The following is a 17186-nucleotide window of genomic DNA, read 5'->3' as shown; positions in this document are numbered from 1 at the left end:
ACTTCAAAGTAAATCTAATTTTATGCAAGACTGTCCTTTGAATTTCTTAAATCACAGAATGTTTGACTCTCATTTAAAGCTTAATATTATGAAGACCAGACATTTACGTCATTATTTAAAATTTTACTGGCACATTTGCGGGATGTATCGTAAAGTGTAACAAATGCAAAAAAGGCAAATACTATACGTGAAAGCTGAGCTTTTCTTATAGCTACACTATGTACATTAATTTAAACCATTAATTTTTCCTACTTGTGTGTTAATGCTTCATAACAGTGATGTTGCTATTGGCTGACTACATCATGTGCCCTGTCCTCTGAACATCTGCTGTCATTGGCTGGTGAGATCATGTGATATGAGCTATGACTGGCATGCAAAAGCATTGCAATAGTGATTTCACTAAAGTGCTGTGATTGCTGGAACTTCAATGTATACTTTCGTAATACGAAAATAGGCAGTGTACATGTTACTGCACATAGATACTTGTCCCAAAATGTGCGTATGCGTTGTTGTTGTTGTTGTTGTTGGTGTGTGTGTGTGTGTGTGTGTGTGTGTGTGTGTGTGTGTGTGTTCGTTTTCTAAAGTGCCCGGAAGTTCTACGGCTGTCTGTAAAACCTAAACTATTCAAAGATTGATAAGTTTTACAGTTCTGAGGAAAAGTTTACTGTAACTTAAACAGGGAAAATGTGTATTTTCACCTGGGAGAAATTGTACTTTTAACCAGGATCTGGGATTTTTTTTCCCCTGTTCCTGTATACACCCCATCTTAGCAAACCATTCCAGAAAAGAATTGTCTGCATTTTTTATTTCAGTGAAGTCGCAGCAGGCATCCACATGTTGTTTTTGATCAGAAGTTAAGGTATGCAAGGCAGACTTTGCACACACTTTTCTCCTTGGTGAAACATTCTGGAGAATGCCTTGAGCACTTGATTTAGAGATTTTCAATTCTTTATCTGTAGCTCTGTGTGAGAGATGATGATGCTTGCTTTTCAAAAGACCACACTTGTTCTCAATGTTTCTGTTGGATGAACTTGAGATGGGATGCCATATTCTCTTATCAGCCTCTAAAATGTTCAAACTAATCAAACACCCCGCACAACTTAAACAATTAATACCTTAGGTTGACTTCGTAGACTCAGATGTCTCCATAGCCATTCTGCGGAGTACAACTTGAAATCAAATCACTGTTCATTGCTCCATCTGCTTGCTTCATTGCATTAGTGACACATTAGGATTGCACTTCCACTACTCAACAATGCTTGCTCACAACTGGCTGGTCGAATGCACATATGTTGCTTACGGTTGTTAATTAAAGTTGCCACCGCAGTTGTTGCACTGACATTGCTTGTACACCAGAAATAAAATCTGTCTCGGACTTTTTGGGTGAACAAGGGGACCACATGACATTTGGATTTTTTTGGCACATGAAGTTCAGAACTATAAAACCAATATCCCAAAGAAATTCAATGCACCTCTCAAAAATTCTTGAGAAAATAGGCTTTGAAGTTTTCAGAGTGCCGTTAATACCCTGGAGCAAGGTCGTATTTTTGCCGAGCCATGTGGCTGCATGGTTGAATGATTGACTGTCACGTGGATGGCTGATGTTTGATCCTGGATGTGTAAATTTTTAAACAGAGTTGCATGTTCTATCAGCATGTCTGTGAAATGTAAAATACACTAAGGTGAAAAAAGATCATGTAAATTTAAATAATCTTTATTAACAATCCTTTATAAAAAGTCAATAATTAAGGATTTATAGTTTCAGTGAAAACTGGATTTTTGTGTGAGATGTGCAATTTGAAATAACAACATGTGTGCACATTTTTCATAAAAATTGAATTGGGTATGTGTTAATAAGTACATATTTTGTGTATTTTTAAATGACATATGTAGAAAATCGAATGGAAAAAAGTGAAAAATATAGTGATTGAAATGAGACTTGACTCAGGGATTAATAGTGTCGAGAGCTACCAATATTACCCCTCCCTTCCCCCCCTCCCCCCCTCCCCCCCCCTCCATCTTCATTCCTTGCGTTAATGTATTAAGGATGATCAGGAAGACCTCACAGTCAATTTTCTTAAGAATTTTTTGAGAGTTGCATAGGGGCAAAATGAGTCACCAGCGCAGTTCAGAAAAGTTTTATGAATCCATCACCACCTTCCGTAGCATAAACCAAATTTGAGCAAGCGTACTCAGGTTTTGGCATCAAACGTCTCCATTTTATTGAATGTCTTGGGTGCCACTGTCATGGACTGATGCATTCTTGATACTGTCAGCAACAAGTGCTGTTTAAAAAGTTATTACACACACACACACACACACACACACACACACACACACACACACACAAAATTCCACTTTTACCAACACAGTACCAGCCTATTACTGCTGGGCCTACACCCTAAACCAAATGATGACAGACTTTTTTTGAGTCTTCTCAGAAAGAATCCAAAGTTGACTTCTTCCTCTGGTTAGCAAGTGGCATTCTGCATTGTCACTGACGGCACACAACACAACTGGACCAGGACGCATGTTGTCACCTGCGGCTTCTCTACCTTTATCCCCTTGTGATCTAAATTATATGCATCATCCTACAAATTCTGTGAAGCAAATAGCAAATAAACATTGAGAGCAGGCAACAATTCACTATTAGATGAAAGATTAGTGGCGCATGGACACATTTAAATATCTGAAGATTGGTCTAGCTTTTAGTATTATCTCTGTTTCTAGATCTAGCACATGTATTCTCCCTCCCTCCCTCCCTCTCTCTCTCTCTCTCTCTCTCTCTCTCTCTCTCTCTCTCTCTCTGTGGTTCTTGAAACTTTGCGTAGTGTTTTATGAGGTAGGTTCCATCTTATTTTCAAGCATAAGGCAGTTCTAGTTTTTCAGCATGTCCATGTTGCTCTGTCACAGAAATGGGACAAACATGTGACCAATTGTGTTGCTCTTCTTTTTGTATGCTAAATATTCCTTCTCAGTCCTGTTTAATATGAGTCCCAAATAGGGGTGGCAGTGGTTTATCAGAAATATCAATATTGTATAGAATTAATACTAATAAATTGATATTACGCTGTTGATATATCAATATTATCAGTACTTACCGTAAAAATACTTCAACTTTCCTAATTTTGTGCTGGGTATTGAAAATCTGTAATCTTCCTCCACTCTTCCTGTTAAATAATATTTATGAAACAGTCATTAATATTTATAGTGTGATGTTAAGATATGACACCTCAGTTTGTATATATGGTAAGAACTGATTTATTTTTTAATGAATTCATTTTGACTTCTTGGCAGTCTAGGTACTTTACATGCAGCTCACATAGTTGTTTCCCCATTCTACATAAACTTAAACAACTTTAATTCCCAATTAATTTGAAACCCTGAAAGTGCTTAGCTCACCACTTTATCTGAATCAGTTTTTACCAAATTGTCTGAGAGTGAGCCTATTCTTGAACTGATGATTTTTTATTAGTGATAGACTTAGGCCAGTTATTTCTGTTTGCGGTGATCTTTCCTTAGTGAGTATGCACACGGTGAGCTTAGGGTGCCAAGCCATTGCAGCACATTTTCCTTGTCTGCGCTGAATTTTACTTTTGCTATGTCATTACTCTGACTTGTTCTCTAGGACAGATTTCCTGCTGACAGTCCAGCTCACTTGTAGGATGCCAATTCTGCCTTCTCCCATTTTTTTCCTGTATTTCACTCTATTTATTTTGGTTAATTTGTGTTCGGTTCCTGCAGCACATTTTGACCTGTGCCTCTTAAAACTTTTTACAGATTGTGTGGTTCGTGCAGGGAAGGGTTGCTCAATAACAAGCATGAAAACCAGATAATGTGGGGGATCATCAGGTACTCATATGGTGGATGCCCCCGGACCATGCAGCAATCACATTAGTGTTGCCTGATCTGTCCCCTTGAGCATGCTGAGGTGGTGGTCCCAGTCGACTTGGCGGGCACTTGGGACTCCGGACACTGGCCATTGTGCCAGGTGGCCTTGTAAAGCTTCGTCACGGTCATTTTGGTTTATTTGTTTTGATTAATTTTTTGTGCTTACTGGACTATCCACTCGGGTATGGGAGCTATGTCTTTCAAATATTAAAATTACCCAGTTGATAAATGGAAAATGTCACTTCGAAATAATAACAGTACAAGTAAAATAACTTAATTTTGTCATCCCTTTAACACATAACGTACTTCCCGAACAATGTTTAAATTCATCCACTCCTGTGTTAACAGTGAAGATCATGTAGCATTAATTCTGAAGCAACCATTGTTCCATTGCATTTCCACTTTAATCAAACAGGTAATAAGTGATCATGGAAGCCTTTTCATGTACATTCTGCTGTCAGTACGTTTCTTCACTACAATTACTGATTCACAAATAAAACACTGTTTCAGTCATAAATCCCATAATCAGTACTGTGTGCCTTTCCATGAAATAACTGAGTTACTGAAAGACTTTTCTTTTACAGTGTGACATAACACTTTCAACTCTTAATTATCTTTCTAACAGATTTTTCATACTATTTATTTGCAATGCAGCTGTGTGCAGCTGCTCTGTGCAAAAGCCTGACACTGACACTGACACTGACACTGACACTGTCTTCAAATGTTCCAGAAGGCAGGGATAAGTAAGGAATACAATGTCAATATGTTGCAGTGTCAAAGATAACAGTACTCCTTACATCTCCCCAGGAGAATTTTTTAAAAATGGGAAAAAAATCTTTCTTGAAAACCCCCCAAAAAAGTAAACAGAAATATCTTAGAAATTTTACCCAGCCACAAGGTCCCCACAGAAGACATTGCAAACAACACAGCAATGGCTCTCTCCTGAGTTGTTATACTGTAATACGAAAAAAATCTTAAGCACACTTCACACTCACTTGTCCCTGCACTGAAATTTTACAATTCTTTATATTTGGATTAATATATGTGACAAGTGGGCAGTCAACACACACAGAAATGAAAATGGGTGTGTGTGTGTGTGGGGGGGGGATAATAATAATAATAAACCCCGTGGAGGCCCGGGAAAAGAATAGACCTCCAGTATGTTCTGCCAGTCGTAAAAGGCGACGAAAAGAACAAACCACTAATAGAGCTAACCCCCCTTTTAGTGTGATTAGTTGGTTCAGGACAGAACTAAAGAAGCCTTGGACAAGCGCCGTCATGGTCGGGGACGACGCTTGAACCCTATGCCCGCCCACAATGGTAACAACACTGCTAGCCAACTGGAAAATGATTTAAATCCAAATAGAGGTGTTTTGCAGGATATGCTTCCTGCGACCACCCTAGAAGGAAAACAAAGACAGAGGATGAGATGGTCAGATGAAGTTAATCGACACCTCATGTTCTGTTATTACCAAGCAACAAACCTAGGAACCAACACAACTGAATACCAATCACAAATATACACAACATTTATTACCAGATACCCAGAATTAAAATTTTGAACAGAACGACGACTAGCTGATCAGCTCCGTGTAATAATAAAAAATAACAGGATACCCCAGTCTGAATTAGAAAACATCAAACAAGTACAACAGATACTGGAACAAAATAATGTGCAATCAGAAGAAGAAGAAGAAAATACAGTAATGGACTCAAACATCCCAGAGCAAACAAACAAAGAACAACATGCATCAATTAAACAATCAGAGGAAAACGAAATCTTAAGACAGCCACCAGAACGAGCACAAATAGAACACGAAGTGACACACATGTTAGATATAGAAGAGAAAAATTTCAGGTGACATATATAGAATACAAAGACACAAATACAGACATTAGACCATTCTTGCATCGACCGCCAAATAACCCACAAGTCGAAACAACGATAAAAACTATCAACACAATCATACACAACAAAATAAATGAAAACACAGCTATGGAAGAGTTACAACTACTTGTTTATATAGGAGCACTCACTACACTAAATATACACACTAGGCAGAGATCAGAACCAACCAACACACAAAAAATCCACAAAACCAGCATGGCAACACAGGCTACAGATCAGCATAGAAAAACTGAGAAGAGACATCGGACAGCTATCACAATTTATAAGAAATGAAATGTCAGAAAAAAAAAAGAAAAAGGTTAGGTAAAATCTCACAACAAGAAGCGATAGAGCAATTAGATGAAAAGAAGCAGAAATGACAAGCATTGGCCAAACGACTTAGAAGATACAAAAAAAGTGAAAATAGAAGGAAACAAAACTAAACATTCAACACAAACCAAAAGAGATTTTACCAGACAATAGATAACACACACATTAAAATAGACAATCCACCAAACATAACAGACATGGAACACTTGTGGAGCAACATATGGTCAAACCCGATACAACATAACAGGCATGCACGGTGGATACGAGCAGAAACAGACACATACAAGATGATACCACAAATGCCTGAAGTGATAATTTTGCAACATGATGTCACCCAAGCAATTGATTCTACTCACAATTGGAAAGCCCCTGGAAAAGATAAAATAGCAGATTTCTGGCTAAAGAAGTTCACCTCAACACATTCACATCTAACTAAATTATTTAACAGTTACATTGCAGACCCATACACATTCCCTGATACACTTACACATGGAATAACTTATCTGAAACCTAAAGATCAAGCAGACACAGCAAATCCAGCAAAATATCGCCCCATAACATGCCTACCAACAATATACAAAATATTAGCTTCAGTCATTACACAGAAATTAATGACACATACAACACAGAACAAAATTATAAATGAAGAACAAAAAAGCTTTTGCAAAGGAGCACGAGGGTGTAAAGAGCAACTGATAATAGATGCAGAGGTGGCATATCAAGCTAAAACTAAACAAAGGTCGCTACACTACGCATACATTGATTACCAAAAAGCTTTTGATAGTGTACCCCACTCATGGTTACTACAAATATTGGAAATATACAAAGTAGATCCTAAATTGATACAGTTCCTAAACATAGTAATGAAAAATTGGAAAACCACACTTAATATCCAAACAAATTCAAATATCACATCACAGCCAATACAAATTAAGCATGGAATATACCAAGGAGACTCATTAAGTCCTTTCTGGTTCTGTCTTGCTCTGAACCCACTATCCAACATGCTAAATAATACAAATTATGTATACAATATTACTGGAACATACCCACACAAAATCACACATTTGCTATACATGGATGATCTAAAACTACTGGCAGCAACAAATCAACAACTCAGCCAATTACTAAAGATAACAGAAGTATTCAGCAATGATATAAATATGGCTTTTGGAACAAACAAATGTAAAAAAAAAAGCATAGTCAAGGGAAAACACACTAAACAAGAAGATTACATATTGGATAACCACAGCGACTGCATAGAAGCGATGGAAAAAACAGATGCCTATAAATATCTAGGATACAGACAAAAAATAGGAATGGATAATACAAATATTAAAGAAGAACTAAAAGAAAAATATAGACAAAGACTAACAAAAATACTGAAAACAGAATTGACAGCAAGAAACAAGACAAAAGCTATAAATACTTATGCTATACCAATATTGACCTACTTATTTGGAGTAGTGAAATGGAGTAACACAGACCTAGAAGCACTCAATACACTTACACGATCACAATGCCACAAATATAGAATACATCACATACATTCAGCAACAGAAAGATTCACATTAAGCAGAAAGGAAGGAGGAAGGGGATTTATCGACATAAAAACCTACATTATGGACAGGTAGACAATTTAAGAAAATTCTTTCTAGAACGAGCAGAAACTAGCAAAATACACAAAGCAGTCACTCATATAAATACATCGGCTACACCACTGCAATTTCATAACCTCTTCTACAACCCTGTAGATCACATAACATCAACAGATACGAAGAAAGTAAATTGGAAAAAGAAAACACTACATGGCAAGCACCCGTATCATCTAACACAGCCACACATCGATCAAGACGCATCCAACACATGGCTAAGAAAAGGAGTTATATACAGTGAGAAGGAAGGATTCATGATTGCAATATAGGATCAAACAATAAACACCAGATATTACAGCAAGCATATTAGATCCCAAATACCACAACAGATAAATGCAGACTTTGCAAACAATAAATAGAAACAGTAGATCACATCACAAGCGGATGTACAATACTAGCAAATACAGAATACCCCAGAAGACATGACAATGTAGCAAAAATAATACATCAACAGCTTGCCTTACAACATAAACTTATAAAACAACACGTTCCCACGTACAAGTATGCACCGCAAAATGTACTGGAGAATGATGAATACAAATTATACTGGAACAGAACCATTATAACAGATAAAACACCACCACATAACAAACCTGACATCATACTCACCAATAAAAAAAAGAAATTAACACAACTAATCGAAATATCCATACCCAATACAACAAGTATACAAAAGAAAACAGGAGAAAAAATTGAAAAATACATCCAACTGGCTGAGGAAGTCAAGGACATGCGGCATCAGGATAAAGTTGACATTATACCAATTATACTGTCAACTACAGGAGTCATACCACACAATATCCACCAGTACATCAATGCAATACAGCTACATCCAAACTTGTACATACAACTACAGAAGTCCGTAATTATTGATACTTGTTCAATCACCCGAAAGTTCCTAAATGCAATATAACATATACCGTACAGTTAAAAGGAAGTCACGCTTGATCAAGGTCCGCGTCACTTTCAATTTTTGACCAGACATAACGTCTGAGAAAAGAAAGAAATAATAATTCCTGTGCAAATTGATTTAGCCTCCGTGGTTTACCACTTATCCTAATCGTAATTTTTCTCAATAAACAGGGTCATATTTACAATGATAAGAACTTATTCACAAGTATCATAGGTTGTGCATAAGAGTGCTGTACAATATTGTCATTTCTCAAAGAATTCAAAACTTTGTATACCCTTCTTTTTTCCTAGATCAGCATTACTGAGAAGTCTTTGACTCTAATTATGCATTACTTTTCATTCCTTTAGTCATATTTTCCTAGACTCAGCAATTATGACATCTCAACTGTCCTTACCTTGATCAGTGGAAGCAAAAGGAATATTGTTATTCCTTTATCGTGTTTACCTAAATGTAAGCCGGCCTTGAATGCAGGCTACACTCCAGAAATGAGAATCAAAGAAATTACCCTAGTTTCAAGCCAAACTTATGAATCAAATATGGCTCATCATATAATGGATAACGTATAAAGTGGCCCCCACCTCTTAGGGATTTGCGGGGATTAGTACGTGTTTGTAATAATTCATATAGAATTAAATGCAGCCTGTTGGGCTACTGTTACATCGCAAACACTGACAACAGTGAGTATTCACAATATCTATCAAAATATTTCAACTGGAACTAGGGCAGCTGGGGTCACTGATACTTTTATAGACTGTACCACAGCATGTGTTAGTTGTTGTTAGTTTTTGCATATCACATGAATGTCATCTGAAGTATTTTTTTTTCTTCGAATGAAATAGTGTTTTCATCCAAGAAAGTTACATTTTGGCCTGACAGAGTATCACATTTGATTTAAAGGATATAAACTGAGTGAAGACCAGTCCACGTATTCAGGACACTGATTTGTATCATCTCTTGTAGTGGTTAGACAGCGTACTTTATTAGATTACTTTTTAACATTGTAAACAGTATAATTTGTCTACACACAATCATTTCCAACACAAATAATCCACGCAAAGTGTGAAGTGTAAGTATTGTCATCACTGCGGAAAATCTTTCTCCTGCAGTGTCTCCTATGCCTGTCAGTGTTGTTTGGCAAACAAGTTAGGGTGTGACTGTGTAGAATACAGGTGGCTGTAATTACAAACTACATGCAGGTGGTTTGTGAAGGGTGACATCACAGGCGAGTCTTACTGGACTGCATACCTGAAAACAGTGGAATTTCTTGTTACATCGTAAATATTGGCAGTATTGAGAAATGTCTGACGTACTAAGTTGGTGCATAAGTTAGTGGGCATTTTTATTTTGCATGTTAGTGTTCCTGTTGTTGTGAGTTTGTTTATAGATTGTCATTTTTTATTTGTAGTTCACTGTTGCTATTTTGAGTTACATGTTGTCATTTTGTCATTTGGAGGTAGTGAATGGAGCTGTGGACACTAGAAAATTAAGTGCCAGGTGGAAAATTCAGAACATTTCTGACATGTTCTTGTGTCCGAGTTCAAGAGAGGGGTGATGGCAGCAGAGGCTGTATCTGGGGATAATGCCAGTGGACAGAGCACAGCAAGAAAATGGTTTTCTCATTTTAAGGAGTATCTTTTTGACATTAGTGACTCTCCCCATTCAGGAAGACCTTTGGGGTTTGATGAAGGTCATTTAAATGCATTAATCCAGAACAATCCACATGAGTGTATGTGAGAACTGGCAAATGTGATGAACTGTGATCATGCCACCAATGTGCAAGATTCGCACGCAATGGGGAATGTTTAGAAATTGGGTTTATGGGTACCAAATGCTATAAGCCAAAATCAAAAATAAGCAGTTGGCCATATGTGCATTGTGAACAACACTGACCATTCCTATCCTACACCATTATTGGTGACGAGAAATGGTGTCTTTATGTTAACGTAATGAAAAGAAAGGAAGCACCAGTTGCATGAAGTGATGCTGCTCCATTCTGCTAGACCAACAGAAAACACTGGACAGGAGTTGGGTTGGGAAGTCATTCGGCACCCACCTTACTCACATAATCTTCCACCATCAGATTTTCATCTTTTCTACTCTTTATTGAAAACAGCCTTCAAAGAGCTTCTTTCCAGGTGAAAATGCACTCCAAACATGGCTCAATGAGTTCATCTCAAAACTACATGATTTATAGTCGCAGATCCAAAACGTTACCCAATGTTGTCAAACAGTTGTAAATAGTGAAGGAAAATATGTCATTGATGACTAAAGTCTTTGTTGTGTTTATTGAACTTATGGGAAAATGCAACAAACTTGTGCACCAACCCAGTTCATTGACATGTGCAGACAGCTTCTGAATGGAGCTGGAACTGTCAAAATGTAAAACTGTATTTATCGTGCTTGCCAACTTCTGCACGTTTCTGCAGTTTTGATGGTGTGTGTGTGTGTGTGTGTGTGTGTGTGTGTGTGTGTGTGTGTGTGTTTTTGTGTGTGTTTGTGTGTGTGTGCGCGCGCGCGCGCGCGCGCGCATGTGTTTGTAAGTCGTGTTTTTACTGGTATAAATATATGAAAAACTGCGAAATTCAAAGGTGAGCAATATTAAATTTGAATTTCCCACTTGATAAAAAAATAATTAACTTAAGTACTCGAAACACTAACAAAATGGCTTCTGTGGTAAAGTAACTATGTACAGCAGCTTCTAGCAACATTTTTTGGAACTTTCTTAGGTTTTGCCCCTGAGTCTAAGCCATAGACACATTTTGGACCATGAAAATCATAAAGAAAGTCAGAATCAAACAGTAGAAAATCCAGAATGGAATGTGACAATATTATGAAAGGGAAGTTGCTACTCACCATATAGCAGAGATGCTGAGTCGCAGATAGGCACAACAAAAAGATTGTCACAAATAAAGTTTTCGGCCATTAAGACCTTCGCCAACAATAGTTGAAAACCACGCGCACACACACACACACACACACACACACACACGACTGCAGTCTCAGGCAACTGAAAAAAGGTCAGCTTGCATTTGCGTTAATACGATAACTGCTGCTCAGTGTGTTGAAGAATTCAAAGAAATGCAAGCTTTCATTAAGCAGGAATTCAATTAGTTACCAGCTGGCTACCTAATGGCATTTTACAACTGATCATCCTATAGATCATCATTTCTCATGATCAGATTGGGAAACAAAAAATAATTTATACATCTATGGAAAACATGACCTCAAAAACTTTTTTGGTCCTGTCGTCCTCAGTTGCGTGTAATATTATGGTATATTGATAATTTTTACTTATGGACCGTCGAACAGCAACTGAATAAAACACAATTTTAGTGTCATAAGCGTTTCGCCTTTATTTTCTACAAGGCATCATCAGCGGCAGGTTGTGTGGACAATTTCTTACATATTAAGCTCCTGTTGCATTTTTGGTGTTGTTGTTCTTCTTATGAATGCCAATTTGCGGTTTTTTCCCCACATACCATAGCACTATGAAATGAATGCTTGTATCAATGTGTTTTATTCATCTATCTTGACATAAAGAGTCAAATAAAAATTGTATGTATGTGGGTAATGTCTGGCAGGCAACGAATCTGTTATTTACATTTGAAATAATGTTTTTAACACAAAGAAATACAAGGTGATGATTGTCAGCTGAAACTAAACACTTGCGCGCACACACACAAATAATTGACACTATACTTTTGTGCACAACAATTTAAGCTCTGTGCTTACTCACTGACAGATGGACATAGCAGCTGACTTTGACATTTCTGCTCCTGTTGAGGATGCCAGGCAACTGCTGTGTGCTTCAGTTATTTCATAACAGCCGGCAGCATGTTGGTGGCGAGATTTAAACAGAGCAACTGCGCAGTCCCTCCATGCAGCATTGGCTCCATGGAGGCACAGCTGGTGGCGACTACCAGAGTGAGCACCCTCCTGGGCCGGCACATCCCCCACCTTCTAGAATGCAGATGAGGCGAGGTGCGGTGGTAATGATGACTCCATCACCGGAACCCCCATTCCGTGATGTCTGAACATAATTATTAAATAAATCACTGTTCATAAACATTTGACAGTTCTTCTTTTCATAAGAGCCAGTCAGGCTGTATAGTGCGCAACACATCGTGTCGACCTCTTCATCTTCCTCTTTCTTCTTCACTTCCATCGCATAATATTTATGTTTTTGTAAGTGATCGGCGTATTCTGCTTTGCGCCATTCTGCGCAATCTTTTCTCCTTTTATTTCTTCCTCTGTTTCTGTCCACCTGTTGCAGAGCCATAATTATCACACGTCTTTGCAGTGGTAATCGCACCTTCTCTTATTCCTTTTACTTGTATTTTCTCTCGACTTCATTGCTTCTTGTCTATTCTGTTTTGTGTGGGTCTTCTTTGCATCTATCTACAGTACCAGTTATTGCACCAGTTAGATGAACACAAATTTTGAGCAGTAGGCGTTGTGTCGTCCTGCATACAGTGTTGTTCTCTTTATACTGAACTTCAAAATACTGAGTTTTTTCAAAAAGTCTGTATACATTTTGTCATATCTCTGGTAATATGGATGGTCGCAAATAAAATTTAAACTCTCATCTTTTGTTCTTGTAGACCAATATGTATTTAAGAACATCTCAATCTCTTTATATGACGAAATTTCCTTTTCTTGCTCCCCAAACAACATGTATTCAAGTTTCTTCTGTTGATCTAACAAACTCTGACATTTCTCTTTTAAATCCTGTGTTTGTTTTGTAACAGTCTGCCCCAGTTCCTTTGTGGTGACAATCTTCGTACCCTCTGCTTGAATACTCTATTTCGAAATACATTCTTCATCTACTGACAATACATCTGAATCTGCACTGAGAATGTGTGTAACCAGTAAGGTCTGTGCATCATCTGCTTGATCCTTCTGTTTCAGATTACATTCTTCATAGACTGACAATACAATACTATCACAGTCTGTGCTTGTACTAGTCATTTCTTCACCTAAGATTGCAGTGCCTGTCATTCTGCATGACATATGAAGTTTAGAACTAGGTATTTCAATTAACAAGTCAGCGACTGAAGTTGCTTCTAATTGTGACTCCACTGGTAATGAACAGGTGCTTTTTGCGTTTCATGACATACGAGGTGTGTCCAAAAAATTCCGGAACATTCATAATTTCTCGCGAATGGTATGTTGGAGCAAAATGCATATGGCATTGCTGCATATGCCTGTGTTTAATGTGTAACTGCTGGAAGTTTCATTGTTGTATGTCTGTTAGTTATTGTTCAGTGCTGTATTCAGTGGAACGTTGTATCGCACAGTTTGTGAATTTCGAGATGGCAGAGTTAGAGGAGAAATGCATCTGCATTAAATTTGTGTGAAACTAGTGAAAACCTGTACAGACACACATCAAATGATACGGGAAGCCTAAGGTGGTGAGTGCTTAAGTCATACTCACTACAGATGGTGGAAACTGTTTAAAAAATGGCCGGACAGATGTTAAGATGACATCTATTGATGGTGCTCATGTCAGGAACGTCAACGAAATTGTGCATGTCAACCAAAGACTGACTGCCCAAGGGATTGCAGAAGAATGTAACATTTTATTTGGATCATTTCACGAAAACCTGACACACCATTGTGGAATGCATTGTGTTGCCACAAAGTTCATCTCGTGGCTCAGTCAAGACCAGAAAGACTTCACCTCACAATCTGTGAAGAGCTTTTGGATCATGCAAGTGAGAACGAGATGTTCCTTAATAGAATCATAACTGGTGATGAGACATAGGTCTATGGTTATGATGTTGAGACAAAGGTTCAATCTTCACAATGTGTTGGGAAGTACTCTCCAAGACCGAAATAAGCTCAAGAAGTCAGGTCAAATGTCAAAGCCATGCTGACAGTTTTCTTTGACTTTGAAGGATTAGTTCATTGTGAATTTATGCCACAGGGACAAGCTGTTAATCAGTTGTACGGTCAGGACATGTTGCGATGCCTGTGAGAAAATGTGAGAAGGAAACGGCCTGAAATGTGGTGAGACAGTTCATGGCTCTTCCATCACATCAACGCACTGCACATTCATCCCTGTCGGCACGTGACTATTGCACGAAAAACTATGCTGCCTCATTCTCTGTAATCTCCAGATCTGGCCACTGTGGACTTTTTTAAATTTCAGAAGTGGAAAACTTATTTGAAAGGACAAAGATTTGCAATGATAGTTGAGATAAAAGAAAATTTGCAGCTGGCAGTTTTCATGCTCCAGGAAGAGGCATATCAAGACTGTTTCCAGAAGTGTGTCAGTTGTGGAGGAGAATACTTAAAAGGAGACCATGTAGAATAAGTGAAAGGTAAGAATAGAAAAATGTTGTGGACACAGTTCCAGAATTTTGTGAACAGATCTCGTACGTGTGTTTCTCTTCGTGGCTCTCTTCAGATATTGTCGCTGTTTCTTCTCTACTTTATTACACCTTCCGGGTTACAGGACTGGAGTAGGTGGTGGTGGGAGGGTGCATGGGACCTCCCACCACCACCTACTCCAGTCCTGTAACCCGGAAGGTGTACACGATCAAAGGCAGAGCCACGTGTGAGAGCACCCACGTGGTCTACCAACTGACCTGCCTACACTGTGACACATTCTATGTGGGAATGACCAGTAACAAACTGTCCATTCGCATGAATGGACACAGGCAGACAGTGTTTGTTGGTAATGAGGATCACCCTGTGGCTAAACATGCCTTGATGCACGGCCAGCACATCTTGGCACAGCGTTACACCGTCCGGGTTATCTGGATACTTCCAACTAACACCAACCTATCCGAACTCCGGAGATGGGAACTTGCTCTTCAATATATCCTCTCTTCCCATTATCCACCAGGCCTCAATCTCTGCTAATTTCAAGTTGCCGCCACTCATACCTCACCTGTCATTCAACAATATCTTTGCCTCTGCACTTCTGCCTCGACTGACATCTCTGCCCAAACTCTTTGTCTTCAAATATGTCTGCTTGTGTCTGTATATGTGTGGATGGATATGTGTGTGTGTGTGTGTGTGTGTGTGTGTGTGTGTGTGTGTGTGTGTGTGTGAGTGTGAGTGTATACCCGTCCTTTTTTCCCCCTAAGGTAAGTCTTTCCGCTCCCGGGATTGGAATGACTCCTTACCCTCTCCCTTAAAACCCACATCCTTTCGTCTTTCCCTCTCCTTACCTCTTTCCTGATGAGGCAACAGTTTGTTGCGAAAGCTTGAATTTTGTGTGTATGTTTGTGTTTGTTTGTGTGTCTGTCGACCTGCCAGCACTTTCATTTGGTAAGTCACATCATCTTTGTTTTTAGATATATTTTTTCTACGTGGAATGTTTCCCTCTATTATAACCATATATATATACCAAACAAAAGCGCTGGCAGGTCGATAGACACACAGTATTTTCCCACGTGGAATGTTTCCCTCTATTATATATATTATTATTATTAAGTTCCTGCCTCTTTCCTAACCTGTCTCCTCCACCTCCTTTATCTTTAATTTTCATGTTCCCCTAATTTATTTGTGCATTTCTCTTCACCGTATCCCCAAGATATGGATATCTGTGTTATTAAAACTGATTACCTCCCTTGCCTCTGCCTTCTCTTTCTCTGTCAAATGCATTCCTGAAACTGTAATTACTGGTACTTGTTCCTCTTCTGATGACATTTTTGTACTTGAAAGTCAAAAAGTACAAAACACAAGTCTTACTAACTTCATGCACATGAAATTCACCACATGCCTAATGATTCTAAATGTTCGTCTACAGCAGCAGTTTTAAACTACATACAATTGGTGTTACTGCAGCAGTTGTTGGTTGCTGTGTAATGATGTGATTCTGCAGACCACAGCTTTTGTCTTATTGAGATGGTTGTCTCAGACCACTGCAATCCAAGATGTAGAATTTCTCGTCTTATCTCAAACCACTGCGCTCCAGGATTCTGTAGATTTCGGTTTCACACGTGATTCTGTTGAAAATGATGTTCTCCCCATGGAGTGTTGTTCCGTTATCAGTTTTTTTTCTCATGCCTGAGTTTCGAATTGCTATTCTGTACTAGAAAACAATTGGCTGAGCACATATACCAAATGTAAAGCTGCATAATATTCTTCACAAAAGAGCAGTCATCCTTCATGCGGCACCAGACATAAAGCTCTGTCGTCGTCTTTTCAGTTTATTTTTTTGTAGATTAAGTTTTGCAGCTGTCGGGCTGTAATATGGCAGCTTTGCACAGAGAACCCACTTCATTATGAAATAAATCTATGTTCCTAACGTGAACAGAGGTCTCTTATACATTCCAAATATTAAAGTTATTCAGTAGAAAAATTTAAAATCTAACTTTGAAATAATAATAAAAGTCAAATGACTATTGTCCCTTTAGCACATAACTCACTTTCCTAACAATGTCTAAACTCATCCAGTCTTTTGCTAACAGTTAAGCTCATTTCACATTCATTCTGAAGTAACCATTGCATTTCCACATTAATTAAACAGTAATCACTGATCACAGAAGCCCAGAAG

At 38.3% G+C, this 17186-nt stretch overlaps 1 protein-coding gene across 6 annotated transcripts in view; it reads left to right on the top strand.

Moving 5' to 3' along the window:
• Window positions 1-17186, top strand: part of LOC124776406 (ubiquitin carboxyl-terminal hydrolase 45) — a 168732-nt gene that overhangs the window by 145603 nt on the left and 5943 nt on the right. Inside the window, exon 15 of one of the 6 annotated variants that reach the window (XM_047251390.1) lies at window positions 3781-4063. The exons of the other annotated variants lie outside the window; for them this stretch is intronic. Coding sequence (XP_047107346.1) covers window positions 3781-3816 — 36 coding nt within the window. The 3' untranslated portion in view covers window positions 3817-4063. Of the gene's footprint in view, window positions 1-3780; window positions 4064-17186 lie in introns of those variants that run through there. 6 annotated transcript variants of the gene reach the window in all.

The sequence above is a fragment of the Schistocerca piceifrons genome, chromosome 2, assembly GCF_021461385.2.
Source record: "Schistocerca piceifrons isolate TAMUIC-IGC-003096 chromosome 2, iqSchPice1.1, whole genome shotgun sequence".
NCBI classification, from domain to species: domain Eukaryota; kingdom Metazoa; phylum Arthropoda; class Insecta; order Orthoptera; family Acrididae; genus Schistocerca; species Schistocerca piceifrons.
Note: the sequence above shows the minus strand (reverse complement) of the source record. Positions and strands in the feature narration are given on the sequence as shown.